This window comes from Callithrix jacchus, chromosome 3 (genome assembly GCF_049354715.1).
Source record: "Callithrix jacchus isolate 240 chromosome 3, calJac240_pri, whole genome shotgun sequence".
NCBI classification, from domain to species: Eukaryota; Metazoa; Chordata; class Mammalia; order Primates; family Cebidae; genus Callithrix; species Callithrix jacchus.
In genome coordinates this window covers 143,746,714-143,766,384 of record NC_133504.1, presented here as the reverse complement: position 1 = coordinate 143,766,384, position 19,671 = coordinate 143,746,714, and the positions used below count along the sequence as shown (strand labels likewise).

Here is a 19,671-nt window from a genome sequence, read left to right as displayed (position 1 = left end):
GCAGGACAATGCTGAGCCATGTAATACCAGCTCTTCAGGGGCCATGGGAGGATCGAGCCCAGAGTGTACCCAGCTCGGCAGTGTGTCCTTTTGTGGCTTTTCTTCTTCACTGTCTTTCTTCTTTTTTTTTGAGATGAAGTTTCGTTGTTGTTACCCAGGCTGGAGTGCAATGGCGCAATCTCGGCTCACCACAACCTCCGCCTCATGGGTTCAAGCAATTCTCCTGTCTCAGCCTCCCAAGTAGCTGGGACTACAGGTGTGTACCACCACGCCTGCTAATTTTTTTGTATTTTTAGTAGAGATGGGGTTTCACCATGTTGCCCAGTATGGTCTTGATCTCTTGACCTCATGATCCACCTGCCTTGGCCTCCCAAAGTGCTGGGATTATAGGCATGAGCCACTGCGCCCGGCCCACTGTTTTTCTTTTCTGAGTTCTTCACTTCTGCTTCTTGGGATCATCTGCCAAGTAAACTACCTGCTCTCCCATCCCCGGCTCAGGGCCAGTTTGGAGTAACATGCTAAGGCAAGGGCTTTACATCTTAGTGATTTAACAGGCTGTGCATCCCCAGTCAGAGGAGAACTTCCAGAGGCAGGGGTTCTTTTCTTCCAGAAGTCTCTCTCCTTGGGCTCCAGCTGTCTCATGCTGTGAGCCTCAAACCCTCCCGCACAGTAGTGTGGTGACTGCTCAAACACAGCTGGGAAGAACTGCAGCCATCATTGACTGAGAGTTCTGAGCCAGGCACAGTGCAAAGAAGCATCTTCTCAAGCGTCTTCTGATTTAAGATTCAGAGCCATCCCGGCCCATTTCCTAAATGAGGAAACTCAGGGCTTTTCCCTCCCAGATCACCTGACTAGTCAAAGGCAGAGGCAGGATTGGAACTTGGGCCCATAAAACAGAAAGGTCTATGTTCTTCACCACTGGGCTGCAGAGCCAGCTTTCCTGTTTGGGGAATGGGATGAGGCCTGGCAGGAGGTATAGAGAGGAAAGCTATGACACTAGTCATTGTCTCGACAGTGCTCCTTCCCACACTCCTCTGGCCCTGCCCTCTAACTGCCACAGTTGGGAGCTGGTTCCTGGAGTCACCCCTCCGTTATCTACTCCTAAGCCATTCAACACTGATCAGGCACAAGAGAATATGGGCCCCTAAGGAACCAGGAATAGGGATAACAGTACCTTAGGCCTAGAACCACAGAGCTCTCCTCCCTCCCTTTACCCCTCATGTCTACACCCTACCCCAGTTTATTCTGCAAACAACAGAGTTTCCATTTAGGGTTCATTTGCTTGGTGTCAGAGAATTTAACCTGTCATGATGGACTTTATCAAAATGACCCAGTCCTCCACCACTGGGAGCAAATGCACTCCAGGGCATGCAGGGCTGGGTCTGGCTGCAGGAAGACATTGTGATGCAGGCAGCAGCAGGAGGGAGGGAACAAAACCAGGAGGGTGATGGGCAACCAGGCTAGGAGAGGGGCACTGGGATCCATGGGTGGAGGACCCCTCACTCACCCTTCCCACCCCTGCCTCTGGGTTCTTGTTCATATCACAGAGGACTCAGTACCTGGGTTCCTGGCTTCAACGACGCCACAAGATCTTTGACCATTTTGGCTTCAGAGACTGTGACCCCACCTACCACAAAGAGGATCAGGAGTGGGTGGTCACTAGGATGAGGCCGGCTCACCTGCAAAACAAAACACTGGGATATCAGCTGGATGGCAGTGGTGCAGGTGCAAAGCAGCTGGGTACCATCTTCACTGTCCCTCTGTAGAAATCCCAAGACTACTACTGGTAGAGGCAGAAGGCAGACAAATTCTAGGCAGACGGGGGTGGGTCCCTGGTGAAACCCAAAGACAATTTAAAGTCTAGCTACAAGTTGCAGGTAAATCTATGGACTGCATTAAGATCCTGTCTTCCCATTTGGCGTGCTTTCCTCTGATTGATCTCTACCCTCCACCTATTTTACATATACCTAGGCTTTCCTAATTGTTTTTTTATACTGTCATGTCCATCTTTGAGGGGTGCCTTTGTTTTAGCCTTTTTTTGCATACTGCAAACCAATCAGCATGCACTTCCCATTCTGAGCCCACAAAAGTCCTGGACTCAGCCACCCAGAGAGAGAAACCACTTAACTTTGGTTGGGGGACCACCCTTGCATCCCCTGTCTGCTGAGAGCTATTCCGTTGCTCAATAAAATTCTCCACTCTCCTCACTTTTCAATTGTCAGTGTGACCTTATTCTTCTTTGCTGCGGGACAAGAACTCGGGAACCGTCAACTGTGGGTACAATCTATAACACAGATGAGCTGGGGCACGCCTGCCCAGCCACAGGTTGAGCTAGTGTGCAAGCGAGGCATGGCTTGGTGGGTCGAGTAGGTGGGGCACTGCTGGTTGGAAGGCCCTGGCTGGCAAAGAGGCTGAGAATAATCCTGTGTCACTACCTCCATCATGTAGGCGTGATAAACAGCCATTAGAGAGATGATGACTCTTAGCTATCAGATGTGCCAGTGGTCTGTGAACTCATTGACCAGGAAAATGTATAACACAGTGCCTTGTTAGGTCTCTTTCTATAAAGATTTTAAAGAAAGAAAAGTTAAAGGAGCAGAAGCTACTAAAAACAAGAGAAAGCTGAGGGACAACTTCTTCCTTCCTTGTCAATCTTCAGGTCTCAGCATAAACGTGTCCCCTTCTTTGTTCCATGGCTCTGTTTATTTCCTTCAAAGCACCTACCACAGCCTGTGGTTAATATATTTGTTTGTTTATTTATTTGTCAGCCATCTTCTCTACTAGAACATAATTGGTTACAGGCATCTGTCACCATGCCAAGCTATTTTTTTTTTTTTATTTTTAGTAGAGACGGGGTTTCACTATGTTGGCCAGGCTGGTCTCCATGAGGCAAGAGCCTCATCCTCCTGGTTCATGCTACTTTCAGCTTATGTAGTACAATTTCTGGTACATAATAGTCATTCAATAAATGTTTGTGGAATTAATCAATAGTTAAAGCTCTAGGTAGGTGGAGGCAGAGGGTGTACAAAGATGAAGGAGACCAGGGGCTACCCTCAAGGTGCTTACAGTCCCAGTACAGACTTACAGCCCTTAACTTCTTCAAGCTAGCCTGAGCTAAGGGTCTATGCTGCATGGAACCTACAAGAGATGCTGCGGAGAATTCCTCCTGATTCCTTCATCAGTGAGGCAAAGATATTCTTTTTTTTTTTTTTTTTTTGAGACGGAGTTTTGCTCTTGTTTACCCAGGCTGGAGTGCAATGGCGCGATCTCGGCTCACTGCAACCTCCGCCTCCTGGGTTCAGGCAATTCTCCTGCCTCAGCCTCCTGAGTAGCTGGGATTACAGGCACACGCCACAGTGCCCAGCTAAGTTTTTGTATTTTTAGTAGAGACGGGGTTTCACCATGCTGACCAGTATGGTCTCGATCTCTTGACCTCGTGATCCACCCGCCTCGGCCTCCCAAAGTGCTGGGATTACAGGCGTGAGCCACCGCGCCCGGCCCTGGCAAAGATATTCTTAAACACTAAAATGAGAATAAATGAAATTAACTGCTCAGGAAATGCAAAAGGACCAGTAACTAGACTCTGTGATGGGGACACTGATGGGACAAGAAGGGATTCCTGAAGATAGTATGTTTTGAGCTGAATGTGGAAGCCAGAGTTGGTTTGATGGGAGTGGGCAGGAGAAATAGTGTGAGTCAAGTTCTGGAGACAAGCACTCACCAGCAGGGTGGAGCGGGACAGGGAGGCCCAGCCAGGATGGAGGGTGCATGGAGTCATTGCAGGAAAAAGTGTGCCAGCTGCCTGCATGGCCACCAAAGCCAGAAGGTGGGGAATGGGCTTCACCTCCAGCAAGGAGATGGGGAATGAAGATAGTAAGTGTACTTGCCCATCACAGTCATTCAGGCCCAAGGCATCTGTAGGTCACAGGCAGTCCCGAGGAGTGCCTGGGGGAGGAGCAGGACAAGAGGAAGTCCTTTCTTTTACCACCCCCCAACTCCTTTCTCAGCTGAGCTCTCTGGCTCCTTTGCCTGATTATACCCACGTCTCAACATCTTATTTTAAAAACCCTTGAAAGGATGATACATTAAGTGTTCCAAGTTATGTAAGTTATTCCTTGGCTTCTAAAGAGGAAATTCAGAATGCAAAGGCAGGCAGGCAGGAGGAAAGGAAGGACAGAGAGAAGAGAGAGGACTGGGGAACTAGCTAATAGCCTCAGAATAGGTGGTGGTGAACACTGGAAAAAGTTTCAAAACACTCTCATCTTCTTTTTTTTTTTTGAGACGCAGTCTCATGCTGTCGCCTGGGCCAGAGTGCAGTGGCGTGATCTGGGCTCACCTCAGCCTCCATCTCCTGGGTTCAAGGGATTCTCCTGCCTCAGCCTCCCAATAGCTGGGATTACAGGCATCTGTCACCACGCCTGGCTAATTTTTGTTATTGTTGTATTTTTAGTAGAGACGGGATTTCACTATGTTGGCCAGGCTGGTCTCAAATGCCTGACCTTGTGATCCACCTGCCTCAGCCTCCCAAAGTGCTGGGATTACAGGTGTGGGCCACCATGCCCAGCCCAAACACCCATCTTTAGAAAAAGACTCAACTCCACATTCTGCTCTGTACCTCTGTTTACCCCGACCATATTTGTCAACTGCTTTCTTTCAATCTGCACATCAGACGCCATAGCTGCCCTGCTTTTGTCCTGCTATACCCTGGAATTGCTCTCACGGAAGTCACCAATGGCTATCATATTGTAGGAGACAATGGACACTCCTTTGTCTTCATCTAACCTGACATTTCTATGGCATTTGTCACAGATGATGACACCCTTCTTAGGTACCATGACAGCACTTTCTCTAGGTGGCTCCTTCTACCCTTCTAATTGTTTCTTCTCAGATTTCTTAATAGGTTCCCTTTCTTGGTCTGCGCGTTTAAATGTTGTTACGTAAGGCTCCATTCTTGGCTCCTTGTCCTTTCACTTAATGCGACATCCCTGAAGGACCTCCTCTTCTCATGTGCCTTCAACATCTTTTACGCACCTCTCAAACCTATGCCTTTAGCTCAGTCATCTCTTCTGCGTTCCTGCGGATGATACCTCCTGGGATTTCTGAACTCAACAGGTTTCAGATGTGATGCGTGATGTTTACCCCAAAACCTTTCCTTCTCGTGAATTTCTAACAGCAGCACCACCTTCACAGTCACCCGAGGCAGACACATGAGAGACATCTTAGACTTTGCCGTCTCTTTCATCTACCAGATCAAGTTCTGTTTGTTTCACCTCCTTAAGGTTACCAACGTCTCCTGGACAGCTTCCACAGTAGATGGCTGCTACAGCCTTCTAGTTTGTCTCCCCATCGCAGTTTGGCCATAGCCCATCCATTAGCCTCATTTCTGCCAAGTACGTTTTCTAAAATACAAATATTTATTATTGAATATGGCAAACACTGTACTATTTTTGTGTATTATGTTATTTAATTTGAAAAATATCCTTAGAAGGCAAACACAATTATTAGCATATTTTGCAAATGCAGAGCTTGAGGTTCACATACAGTAACTAAATCACAGATCCAGGAGCAAAATGCCAGAGGCCACAATCTTAAACACCTTTTGGCTCCATCACACGCTCAGATTCTCTGCATAGAGTCTCACAGCTCTCAGGATAAAGTTCAAGCTCCGTAGTTTGGCATATAAAGCTTTTATAACATGGCTTTGGTTTATAACTCTATTTTCATCTCCTGCACACACATTATTTGCTGGAGCCATTCAAGGTGACTTGTGCCACGCCTGAATGCCTGGTATTTGTTTTTGGGAACATCTGTTAAACATATGATAATTTACTGAGTGTATGCGTATCACCAGCATGCTGCTCGATTAATTTTCACGAAGTAAACAGACCAGTGAAACCAGCTCCCAGACCAAGAAAGAGAAAACCAGCACCCTGGAGAGACCTTCTCATGCCCTACTCCTATCACTGCCTCCTCAAAGGTAATCATCATCTTGACCTCTAAACACTCTACCTTATACTTACTCAATTATACACCTTAGAGAGTTTCCATGTCAGTAAGAAAGGCCTGTAGCCCGTAGACACGGTGTGGACCACAGCAGAGTTTTGGCCTGTTTGTGCTTAGTACTGTTTCATGAATGAAATAGTTACATGAAGAAATGAATCATATCCACAGGTTAACAGGTGAGGCCCTTACTTTCCTAGAAACTCTTGCTTTGCTTTATGCATAGTTCTTCTGGCAGAGTAACTAACCCCAACCTTCCTTCAGCCCGACAAACAATTGGTGTTTCTTCACTTAACCCTGGGACAGAAATAAATTGGCTCCAGAACTTCAGTGTGCTACAATATGTTCCCAAAGACACATGCTTTCCATAAGAGAGCCTGGAATCAAAGTACATTGGGAGAATCTTAGAAGGAGGTATTGACAGATGAAAAGGGAAAATAAGAAACAAACTGTAACAAGAAAACAATACCCCGGGGCTAAGGAGTGGGGGAATGTTGGGTTTGGTACAAATAAATGGGTCCAATTAATGTATGTTGGTGTCTGCTATTTTGGTTTGTGTTTAGATTTATGTTTCAATACCATACTTCTCCTGTGGAGCTGTTCAGGTCAGCAGGCTGTTGGGAAGTGGAGTCTTTTCAGTCTTTTCCATCAGAATAACACATTCCTTATCATCGGTCATACATGACTGAGTCCCGTTTGCATGTTAGTTCATGGTATAAGGCACTTTGAAGATGAAAGACTGAAGCAAAAGCACTGCCATTGCAAATGCACACATTAGTAGAGTAAGTCTGAGTCACTGCTCTTGCTTTCATTTTCTAAATCTTTGCTGGCTGTGACTTGAAGACAGTTCTGGTCAGAGAAGACAGTTTCCTTCCACCATTTCATCCTAGCCTTTGCAGCAGAGGCTGCTGAGACCCCTTTTGAGGTGTGTGCCCCTAGAGAGCTCTTTGATGTGCTGAGTGTCTTCTGTCACTGGGATTGTCAAAAGAAGGGTTTCTGCTGCTGCTTCCAGTTTCTAGGTGCCGTCTGAGTCTGGGATCCTAATTCCCCCTCCACATGGTGCTCCTCTACTCAGTTTCTCTTTATTTGTGACTCATTTGTCCCTAGAACAGGCAAGGGGCAGGTCATTCTTCAACAATGGGCAGTGCCTCATAGAAGGAAGACAGTGCAATAGGAGTTTTGGCCTTAAGGGGTTCTAGGTCCAGGAAACACCCAGGTTGACATTGAAGCTGGCCCTTGGCAATGGCTTTTCTCCCACTGGGAATTAGTAAGAGCACTGCCACTCCTTCGGAACGCTTTGTGTCTCATGTTTTATTCACATACTCATCCATTCAACAAATATTTATTGAGCAACTACTGTGGGGCCAGATACCATTCTAAGAATCAGGGATTCCTCAGTGAACCAAAGAGAAAAGAACCCTTGCTGTTACAGAGCTTATATTTTAGTGGAGGGAGAGTGACAGCCCATAAAATAAGTAAGTCAATGGGTAAGTAAGGAAAGTGGTGAGTGCTATGCAGGAAAATCAGGTGGGGGAGGGTAAGTGACAAGCATCACTTTATGCAAGCCTTAGACTCTGTGAAGCAGGCAGAAGCCCCATTTCACACAGAGACACTGAGGCTTAATGAGGTGAAAGAACTTGATCACAGTGGCTGACCTAGTAAGCTGAGGGCTGAGGTTGAGATCCAAGTATCCATCTCGCTGCAGAGCTGTGACCGTTCTACCTTCCACTCCACATACCGCCATTTTTCAACAAATTTTTCAAACGAAAAACGTTTTTACTAGCATTCATCTTTTAAAACTCCGCACTTTTAGTTCTTTAGAAATATCAGCCAATCACCAGAGCCTTGTGGGACTTACTTTTATTTACACTTAATCCCACTGCAAAAGGTTTCCACGCTGCTAGAGCCCGTCGGCTGTTCAGGCTGACCTCCCTGCTTCACTTGCTGCAGTTGATGGCTTCCTTCTCCTGAAGCATCCCTCCTACCCTCTACTTTCTAAGCCCTCTTAGCTTCTCTCTCTCCTTCGAGGGCTCCTCTTGCTCGACTTCCTGCATGACATGCTGTGTTCCTGATCACTCTGGCTTCTGGCCCTGATCTTCTCCCAAACACCCTCCCTGGGTGTCCCTGTCCCTGTCCCTGTCCATAGTTCAATGCCTCACACATGCCAAAGTCCCCAGATTGCTACCATTGGCCCAGGCTCTGCTGAGGTGCAAGACTGTCTCTCAGGCCCCTAAATTCAACAAGTCTAAAATGCAAGTTTTCTTCTTCTCCAGTTCTGCTTCCCAGTCAGAAACTGTTAACACCGTCCATCCAGTCACCCAAACCAAGTGAATGGCCCTAGACAGCCTCCACTCATTTACCGCTGCATCTGGCCAATCCCCGGTCCTGTGGAATCCACCAGGCTTCATCCCTGCCCCCTCATCCCGTTGGCCCTACCTGACCTTAGACTTTCATTTCTTACCTTCCCTCCCCAAGCCAGTCAACTCTTGTTTCTGCCTCGTGCACTGCTCCCAGGGTGAACTTCATAAAATGTAAACTGTTATATATTCCTAGTAAACATCCAGTGGCACCTCAGTGTTTCTGGTCAAATGTGAAAACTCCAGCCCTCTGGGATATTGTTTCTGCTTATCTCTGTCTTCATATTCTTCCTCTCCCTGCATGTCACCCTTAGCTCCGGCCATTTGGAACTGCCTGCACTCACCTCAATGTATGATGGCATTTCATTACTTTGGAGTTCCTAACTCCTGCTGGTCTGGCAAAACCCAACTTCCCTGGGAAGCTTTCTCTGACTCCCTGACTGAACTATTCTTCTGTGCCCTCACATCCCATCCACCACACTTATCTCTCCTCCCCGCAATCCTCAATTTTCTTATCCATCTCCTTAACAAACTGTAAGCTACATGATATAGCTGTGCTTTGGCAGGTAGGGAATCTGGTTTGTCTCTGTATCTTCCTTAACCAGAACAATGGCTGGCATACAAAAGAGCCTCTCAATCGCTGCACATGTCAGACGCAACACACAGACTGCCAACATCAAGTGTGTGTTTTTGCTTTACAGTTCATACCAAATCTATCTCATTAGAACTTATGGATCATGTTTAGCTAATGTTATACAAAACCTGAACCCTATTTCGTAGCGTGGAGTATGATTAAGAAAAAGAAAACATAAACAGTGGTTTCAAATAGTGTTGTAGAGAGGAATTCCAGAACTTGTACTCATTTAATCAGCAAATGTGAATGCTGAGATATTTTCCTCTTCTCAGAAATGCCTATAAGTCCAATGGACCTAAGCCAATAGTTCAGCCCTCTGAGCCTTGTTTTTTCTTTTCTTTCTTTCTTTTTTTTGGAGACAGAGTCTGGCTATGTTGCCCAGGCTAGTTTCAAACTCCTGGGCTCATGCAATCCTCCTGCCTCAGCCGCCCCAGCAGCTGGAATTACAGGAGTACTACTGCGCCCTGTCTTGTTTTTCTTAGATGAACAATGTGGAGCTGGACTAGATGACCTCCAAGGCATGTTCAGCTCTCACCATCCAAGGATCCGATATCAGACTTTACTGATTAGCCCATCATTTTTGCTCTGTATTCCAAAGCATCTTTACCCCTGCTATAGATTCCTCTGCAGGTATCTGTCCAGTCCACAAGCCAACAATCTTCCCTGTCCACATGGTCATAGGAAGGGCTCCTAGAATCCATGCAGTTACCACATGATCCTGTCCTTCAACCACAGTTGATTGGTCATGAAATGGGCCCCTGACCCAGGGTGGCCCAACTGTAGGCCCTTCCCTGGGAATTGAGGCTTGACCTAAGATAGATGAGGTTCAGTCAAAGCTGTAGCATAGCTACTCAGTCATTTATTTATACTATTTACTGAACATCTACAAAATGCTGGGTACTGCTCTCATGCAGGGCAGAATGAGTCTCACAGAACTGCCTGGTATCCTGATGGCTTTCCAGGTCTTAGTTCCCTAGTCCTTCCTGAGGCCCCTCACATTGCTGCCCCTGGGTTCCCCAGGACATCCCATGGGCCTCATAATAAATTATCTTTTAGGTTATTGTAATTTGGCATCTTACTTCCAATTGAAAGAGTTTTAACTCTTACCCCTCACCACCAGCAGCTTTTCAAAGTCTGACTGAGCGATTGCTCTAGTTCTCCTTGTGGTCCTCTTTCTCTTGCCACCTAAGGCAATGGGGCACTCATACCCACTCAAATAAGGGGTCCAGAGGTAAGCACTGGGCTTTCTGTGAGTCTTTTTCATAGCTTTTAATTTTTTTCCCATTAGGCATGGCCACATATGAAATGAAAGTACAAAACAGAACTTCTTAAAAGAGCACACATAGAAGGAGATGAAGGGCTTCATGCAGTTTCACTAGATAAAACCCACCCTCCTCATGCCAATTCTGGCAGAGAAAACATCTTGACAAATCATGTCCTTTAGTCAAAACAAGCTGAGATCCAAACACATGGAGTAGATAGAAAAGAAATTATTTTCAGGAGACTGAGATCCAAACCACAAATTCCATAAATGCACTTTAAAAGTGCGGCCTATTAGACATGCTAGTTTTAAATTAAATTAATGTCATAGGGAGAGGGGTAAGGTATGTTTTGATTTATTTATTAGATCATTATCAAGCTTTCCTCTAAAGACCTCTAGGTATTCCATGCACAAGGATTTTAGAGAAAAGGCTGTTTGAAGAATGTCAGGCTCTGCCAAAGCTGTTTCTCCCTAGTTTGCTAGAACCACCCCCTAGTGGGCTTCACACACAGCCGTTTGAAGCTGACAGCTCCGTGTGGCTGACCACAAGTCTATCCTCTGGTTGAGAAGTACATCAAGTTACTTCAAACACTTTCTCAGAACTGTTGGAAGAATAATCTGGTGGGTATACTTACTCTTCTCCCCAGCTCATCTGGCTTCCTTTATGAGACTTGATGGAGCAAACTTGGGATAGGAAAGTTCCCCAGCTCAGTTTCTTATCAGGAAGTATTTAAAAAACATATTATATTATTTAAAAACATTATGGAAGAATAGCAAACAGGCCTTTCATTAACAAAGTCTTTCTAGGCTCATTTATTTTGAAACCAGCTTAGAAGCATGAGAGATTTTTCCCTCTAGACTGGAGGGAAAAGTCCTAGGATTAGCCAATGCTGCCTTGCCCAGCTGGACAGCCAATCATATTTAGGTGGAGTACAGACTGTATTTTCCAAAAGTGCCCATCACAGTATTTTCTGCTGCTGATGCTTTCAATCCCTTTGCAAGAGGAAGAGTGCACGTCCCCTCCCCGTGAGCCTGGGTGGACATTTGTACCTGTCTCGACAGAGTACAGTGCTGTGGAAGTGATGTTATGTAGTGCTTGAGGCTAGGTCATAAAATACAATACATCAGAATCCGGGCCCTCTCCTAGGATGCCTGCCCTTGGAATGCAGCTGCCATGCTGTGAGAAAGCTTGGCCACATGAAAAGGCCCACATGGAGAGAAACTGAGGCCTCTGGCTGCCAGCTGCCCCTCGGCGTCTACTTTCTGACTACGCGAATGAGCCATCTTGGAAGTGAATCCTTCCTTATTGAGCTCTACCCGGAGTGCAGATTCATGAACAAAATGAATGATCAATATTATTTTAAATCAGTGATTTGAGATGACTTTGCATGTAGCAATAGATAACCAGAACACGTGGAGATGAAAGACTTCTCTGGACAATGTGATTCCAACAGGAATGCATACAAAAGCACTGCAAAGAAAGTAACTTCAACCAGTTGCAATATGATGCAAATGAAATTCTGACTCTAGCAAAGGCAAAATCCAGCTACCCTGACTTTCCTATCACAGAGGATTTATTTGATGCAAAGAATCTTAGTCACACAGGTATTTTTCTTAACATTCACTGTCTGCAAAAATGTACCTAAATAAGATTGAGTTCTGTGAGCCATTTCCAAGTACCTGGAATGGAGGTCTCCATTTCCCTGTAGTGCTGAGGCTATCTGAGGAACAGCAGCAAACCCTCGCAGAGCAGAGCTCTTGCTCAATCCCCGTGCGTGGAGGCTGCACTGCTGAAGTGCTCCTGGCCGAGTTGGGCTCCCAAGCTGCTTGGGGCTACTGCCTCTGTGTTGGCCAGGGTCTAGCCCTGCTGGCCTCCATTCCCGTGAAACAGCTTATCATGACACGTGTCCAGAATTTCACTGACTCCCTACAGTTTGCCCCAAGAAGGACAGTCTATGTCTTCCAAGACTGAGGAGCTCAACAAGTTACTCGCAGTGGAGAAGAAAAAGAGGGGTCTGGAGAAATACATCACTGCCTTAGAAACATGGCTTCCCACGGGCACAGCAAAAGAAGAGCATTCAGCACTCCATGTCTTTCTGATAAGAGCAAATCAATGGTGAAATATGAAATGCTTGTGTCTTCTTTGGGGGACACTGTATCTATTCTCTTCTATTTAATCCACTTGTTCACCCAACAATTAGGCTTTGTACACCAAATGCTTGAGCACTGGCTACATACAGGCATACAAGGGTATTCAAGGTAGCTCTTTTCGGAAGTCGGTGTGGCAGGGATACAAACCCATCAAAATAATAATAGCAAATTCTTATGCTGGACACTGTTCTGAGTGCTTTATATGCATTTGTTGATTTAATTCTCATAATGGTCCCAGAAAGTAGATCTATTAGCATCCCTGTTCTATAAATGATGAAACTTAGGCATTAAGAGGTTAAGAGATGTGCCCAAGGTCACATAGCTAGTAAATGGTGGAGCTCGGGTTCTAACCCAGAGAGTGTGACTCCAGATGTGTTACCACTACTGCAGGCAACCTCTCTGTGGCCTCTTGTGAACAATAAAGGAGAATGAAGTGATTGCTGTTAGTACAGCTAATGGTGGATGGCATGAAGGAGGAATGCATCAAAGAGACAGCTGTCTATCATTTACAGAATCTAACTTAAAAAATAAAGACGTGAATAGGAAAGAGCCTCAAATCTCTCTTGGTGTCACTCATCCTCTTAAGTGGCCACTCTGTGAGGACATTTCTCCTCTCAATTCCTTGAATTTCTCAGTCTACAAAATAAACCCCTTTTACTTCTGCTCTGTTCTCCAGAGAAACAAAGAAGTTGGAAGAAACAGATTTGCGCACTGTCGGCGTGGAAAGGAGAAGAGAGCAACAGATTTCTCTGACAGAGGTAGAGGCAGGCTTCCCACCCTTTGTGCACATCAATGCATGGTGGGCGAGGCAACAGCGAGCGGGCTGCTGCTTCTTTGCGGTTACCTACGGATGAAACAGTGACCGGCTTTGCCTTGCTTAGTGGCTGCTGGAAAGGAGGGTCAGGGCCTCCTTTGAGGGTCACTGGAGTTGAGCGATGGGGCTGCTGCCTTGCATCCCCTGTGAAACTGAGATGGAAGTGGGCTTAACGGCAGTAGTTGGAAAGAGGAACCAGTGACTTGAAGCCGTGCTGTCTTCTAAATGAGGACTATAACAGGTCCATCCTGACCACCTCCCAGCTTTTAGCGTAAATCTGCTCTTTGCAAGGCCTATACAGGTGCTGAGTGCTGAGGATGCAGGAAAGAATAAGGCCTGGATCAACTTCCTGATTCTCACAGAGATAGCATTCACGTTCTATTGATAAGTAAGAAAACATTTAAATCATGCGTGTGTATCTATGTGCGACTGGGTTGTGTTATTTTACCTTGCTAGATGCAGCGAACTCTGATCTAGTCTGTTCTGTTCCTTCTCACTTAAAATGCTGATCAAAACTACTGAATTAATATTTCAATCCACTAATGTGCAGTGAATCAAGTTGTGCAGTTAGAGAAATGCTAGTCTGAAGAACGTTAGTCTGGAGAAAGGCACTTAATATGTATAGTTACAAAACAGTGCATGAGTGCAGCTACAAAAGAATGAACAAAATGTATAGAGGCTTGGAGAAACCACGTGGGGCCTGGACAACGCTCCCCTGTGTTCTTTCTACCGCCTGCTGTGAGGGCACACACTGCACACCCCACGGGAATAACGGCTGGCTCTGTTTCCAGGCGTATCTCTCACCAGCCTCTCAATCTGCTCTCATCCCTGCAGTCTATAGACACTGCTTCTGGGTGGCCCTGAGCCAACACCATCATGAAACCATCTATGAGTTTAGAGACAGCGCAGGGATGGATGAGCGGCTCAGCTAGAGCCTTTCCAGCTCTAGAATTCTCCCATTTGTCAACAGCACCCTGAGCATGGGAAAGCTTCCACAACGACAACTTTATTCATCAGGCTTTGCCCTTTAGTGTCTTTCTGGCTCAGCACTGGCAGGTTCTGAGTGAGAAGGGGAGGAGGAAGAAGATTTCAGAGGAACAGAGCAGGGCAGCAAGTGGCAAGAAATAAATAAGCAATAACTGTTGGTAGCTGATACAGAATGAAGATGCAATGTGTAGAGGCGATTCAACTCCAGTGCACACATTTATTCTCCTGGGGAGTGCTGCCAATGAGTCCCAGGGCCAAGTGCCAGAGAAGCAGAAGACCCCTGAGGGAGCTCACTCACACTGCTGTCTCAACAACAAGCCCAGGCATAGATTTTGTTCATGAGCTGGATAGATACTGGAAAGGGAGAGCATTTGTGCTGATGAGTAACCATGAAGAAAATCAGAAAGAATAACATAGGAGTATATGAATACTGAACTTCCAAGAAAATGCCTGGTAGCCTCCTGGAGCCAAGAAATGTGGTTAAGAGTTAGGCTTTGGAGTAAGGGCAACCTTGGGACAAATCCTGGTGTCACTATTTCCTGTGTGCTCTTAAAAAAATGCCTGAGAACAGAGGAGAGTAAGACCCAATCCCAGACTTCTGGAGGTTCTCATCTACTGCTTAATTTTCTGGGCCTCAGTTTCCTTATTGGTAAACAGGAATAATGATAGGACCTACCTGTTAAGGCTGTCATGGTGATTGATATCAGAATGAATGGAAAGAGCCTGGCTGAATCGTGGTATATGCTGGTCACAGTTTGTCTGTATAACTTTCGGTAGTAAGAGGTGATGGAAAACACGACAAAGGGGGCTGGAAAATGGTTATGACCATGTTAGACTCCATCTGTAAGTTGCATCCTCTGCTTCTGGAGGGCCTTAGAGCAGAGTGGTAGATACTAGAGGTGATGATGGTTTCACCTCTATCTCAAAGAAGTAGTTCTTTGGGAAATTATAGTCAGTGTCTCAAAGCCCTTCTGGGTGTTCCTCTGTAAGTTCATTCCAATTTTGTTCAAACCCCAACACATATGTCAGAGGTAACTCTGCTGAGCTGTGTGGAATGGAGGAGGCCCATTCAGAAACCAAACAAAATGACCCTCGTTTGGGGGCTGGAGTGGAGAAGGCTTTGTTGCCAGGCCACCAGGACTCTCCCCACCCCCTGTAGGCAGATGAGATGCCCTGGCAACTGAGAACTGAGGCCTCACAGCTGAAGGCTGAGGAATGGATCCTGACAGCTGTTGGGAATTCCTTTTTCTTAAATCCATTACTTGGAAACCTCCCTTTAAGATCAGTCTTAAGCTGGCAGAGCACTTTGTCAGGAGCCTTAACCCTGGGGGTTTGAAATGGAGAGAAACACAACTGCCCAGTGCTGGCCCAGGATGGTTCTAAACATCTTCCTAGGTGGGGCCTGCTTGAGGATGATGGAGCAGGAAGAGATATAGAAAACACTCCACAGAATTTGAAAGGGTCATTAAAAAATAAACTCCAAAATAAACATGATCAACAACAACAAAAAAAAGTGACACTCTTGATTCATGAAACTGACAGAAAATGCAGGTAGACAGTCCTTACACAACACGACTATGTTCTATAATAGGTTCTGTTATTATCCTCACGAAGAGTTGCAAAGTCATTAGCATATTAAAGGCACTGTAATGTTGGACTACGAAGAAACTAATATGTTGTTCAAGTCAGTGTTTCTGGAACATATTTAATCAAAGACCCCTTTGGCTAAGAAACAGTTATTTCTTGGAACATTTTTGGATGAAGAGCAGAGTTAGGGCCTCCTCTCACCTACACTGCAACTCTCAGAGTGCAGGTGGGTACAGCGTTCATTTGACCCTTGGCCAGACGCCCCTGTGCAGGGTCTGATTGCACCACAGACACAGCAGCCTATCTGGGAGAGGATAATTGGCAGTTGGGCCATCCTCACACCTTAGTAACCAGCCTCTGAAAGTCCACACTTGTTATTTTAGTTTCTCTTCAGGGTAAGGCCACGCCTGTGAATGAAGGAAGAGAATGCTCCAGTGGAAAAGGTTGGAAACTGTGTCTAGTCTGGAACTTTCTGTACCAAATAGCCACCATGATGGGCTACTCAGGACAGGGAGATACTGACCAACTCTGGGCCTACTTATACCAATTCAGAAGCCCCTAAATACTTTGAAGAAGCAGATTGAACTGCTTTATTAAAAAATATAGAAGGAAAATGTACCAGCCAGGCACTGCAACAGAAGTTGATGAAAACTGGGAACAGCAGGAAGGAAAGCTGCAGGTCCGTTCCAGCAGGTCTACTGCTTGGTTTAGAGTCTGATTGTCTGGCGTCTGTCCTCTGGCTTTTGGAGTGGAACAGTTTTCCTGGAATATGCATTTGTTGAACTCTGAAAGGCCAGATCTCTTACGTAGATTAATTCACAGTTTCAAAGGTGCTTTGATGCTGGCAAAACATTCTGTTACTTCCAAGAGTTATTACAAGTGAAATCCTGGCCTGGACTGAGAGGTCAGCCTGTAATCTTATTTAAATCTTTTCAGACTTAGAAACTCTACAGTAGGTTAAAAATAGATCACATTTGTATATTTCTTCCTCCTTTCATCCCCTCTTCAAGGGCTGTGCAGTCATTTTGACCCAGCACAGATGTTAGCCAGATAAATTCTAGCACTTGTCACCTAGGAGTCTGCCAGTCCAAAAGTCATTTCCAAATGGGTTTTGGGGTGACGTTAGCCATAGGACTGAGCAGAGCCATTAAGCATTCTACATAATCAGTTCTAGAATTAGGAACAAAGGGCTGTCACTAAGACTGGTGTGTACTCTGTGGATTCATTTTAAGAGAAAACATAGGCCACAAGGAGGAGAGTTTTCAATAGTGCTGTCCCAGGGAGCTTGTGTCCTCCACCTTAGACTACACGTCCTGACCAGAAAAGACCATAGTGCTCAGGTCAGAAGAAGCTGCATGAGGCTAACAGGTCGGGCTGCTTATAATCCAAAGATAAAAACTTGCCCTTGATTTCAGAAGAGCCAAATTACTAAACATTATGTGTATGGTGCTGGCTACGGTTAACCGGTAACAGCATTTCCATGCCCAGCAGAGAACACTACTACACTCAGGATTACCTCTTCATGGTTACTTTACCTTCATGAACATGCTGAATCCAGTTTTAAGGAGATCAGTGAGGCCTGAAGACACGTGTTCAATGTCAGCGGAATCTGGCCTCTCGGGATGAAATATCTCCTCCACAACTTGCTTCAACAATGGCTTATAAGATGCCTGGAAAGACAAAATACTGTGAGTAAAGAGTTTGTTCGGTTTGTTTGGAGAAGGGACAGCTTTACAATAAAGAAGGCAAAACAAGTTTATTTTGATACTGAGCAGTGGCTATGGGCTGTGTGTGTGTGTGTGACAGATAAACACAATATAACAACATTGGGTTTTTAAATAAACTTTCGCTCCAATGCTCTAGCATGCTTTTCTGCTTCTCACGTTCCCTTCTATAAGCAAATATATCTTAGTAGAGCTACAATCATAGTATGACTAATTTCTCTACTTAAAATGACAATTTTATGCATGGAGTATACTGAGAAACAAAGTACTGTCTGATACAGACACGAAGATGGTCTCCAGCTTTTCCTGAACATTCTCAGAATTATGCTCTCCTCTGCTAGGAACTCCAATGCTACTTACAATGTGCTGTCAATAACCAAGCTTAAAGTAATCCCTCTTCCTTCTACAGAGCTCAACTCCCAAGCATGACTTGGTCAGGAAAAGAAGCTAAGATGGCATAAAGGAATCTGACCGAGGCCAGAAGGTAGACTACATAGTACCGTAAAAATTTCAGTAGAATCAGGGAGATGTTAGTTTGCAGTAGCTTCTGCAGTTTGATAAATGCTGCTGAACGCTTTCCTTTTCTGTGACCTGAATAACTGATCCATGTTTATGTTATACTGGGAGGCAGCTGCTTTATTGATCCCACACTTTTCTTCACCCCTTTCCTTAGTTCTTGCTACCAAGGTCTTCCTGTTTTCTTTTCCCACTTGGTGGACCACCTTCCTCCCAATCTGCTAGTCAGATATGGCACCAAGTCTGGGGCGTGAAGGGAAAAGAGGAAGGACTATCTTCCCTCAATGCACTCTCTGATCTATTAGAGCTTCAGTAAAGCCAGGTTCTAACAGGGCACAGTTGAGGCCTATCCTGTAGTAAGGTCTTTCTCTCTTTGATTGGTTAACAGTGTGACCTGTCTGTAGCATCTGTCAAGGATATTTAGTGTACTGACCTCATCCCTGGCTTCATCTTGCTTTTCTTCCAGTCATTCTTTTTTTTACTCAAATTTTCCCTTTCCAATTTTCTTACTTAAAATAGCTTAGAAAAACAGCAAGGTATAAACCATCAAAATTGTCAATAACCATTCAGCAGGAATATAGCTGGCATCTTTCCCAGGGATAAGATGCAGGGAAAACTAGCATCTTCTCAGTTGGGGATACCAACTTTTTTATGTTTATTAGTCAAACAGACCACTGCTTGTCCAGAGATCTCATGGTTACATGATCATGAAGAGCAAAGCAATGAACAGAAACAAAGATCAGACAGGAATATTTTGAAAGCCATGGATCCACCTTGCTCATAAAGAAATTCCAATCAAAACTATGCCAAGATGGATTAAAAAAAAATCAGACTACCAAAAAGTCCAAAAGTTTGAAAATACACTCTTTTGATGAGGCCACGGGGTAACAGGCCCTCTTATACATTGTTGGTGGCTTAATTGTTACAATCAAGGCAGAGAGCAATTTGGCAATACCTCTCGACATCACAGATGCATTTGATACAGCAATCACACTCCTAGTTATGTATCCTTTGCATATGCTCATGTATGCAAATGAGATCCAGAAAGGAGGTTCATTGTTTGTAATACCAAGATTAGAAACCACCCAGCCACCATCAGTAGGGAGCTGCTTAATAAATGGGGTGCATCCATAGGGAGGAATGCTATGAAAGGGAGGAGGAAAGCTCTGTGCTTGTGTGGCAGAAACAAGGCGCAGAATAGAGTGTGAATGAAAAAAGCAAGGTGAGGAACACTGTGTATCATGGGCTAGCATTTGTGTAAAAAGGGGCAGGGGGAATATGAAAGTTTATATTTGCTGAAATATGCAAAAATAAACTCTGCTGTGAAACATAGGAACTATCAGCAGCAATGATTATGGGGTGGAGACCAAGCAAGGGAGAAAGGTGAGGAAGACAGGTCACACTGTATTGTTTATTTATTTATTTACGGCGCAGTCTAAAACACCACTACAAACAGCAAGAATGATCTCCTTCCTATTGTTAAAAATTAATAAATTATTAACAAATTATTAGAAATATTTTAGAATTATTAGATATTAGAAATTAGATATTAAAAATTATTAGAAACAACTTATTAATAAAATACATTAATAAGTTAAAAATTAAATACTTAATTTCATTAATAGAAATCAATAAATTTT

At 44.9% G+C, this 19,671-nt stretch overlaps 1 protein-coding gene across 2 annotated transcripts in view; it reads right to left on the bottom strand.

The window, feature by feature from the left end:
- SCFD2 (sec1 family domain containing 2) overlaps window positions 1-19,671 on the bottom strand; it is a 446,165-nt gene that overhangs the window by 10,494 nt on the left and 416,000 nt on the right. Inside the window, exons 7-8 of one of the 2 annotated variants that reach the window (XM_002745846.6) lie at window positions 17,327-17,461; window positions 1,560-1,679 (exon numbers count right to left, since the gene is read on the bottom strand). In XM_002745846.6, coding sequence (XP_002745892.4) covers window positions 1,560-1,679; window positions 17,327-17,461 — 255 coding nt within the window. The remainder of the gene's footprint in view (window positions 1-1,559; window positions 1,680-17,326; window positions 17,462-19,671) is intronic. The other variant, XM_008993346.4, reaches the window with a different exon arrangement.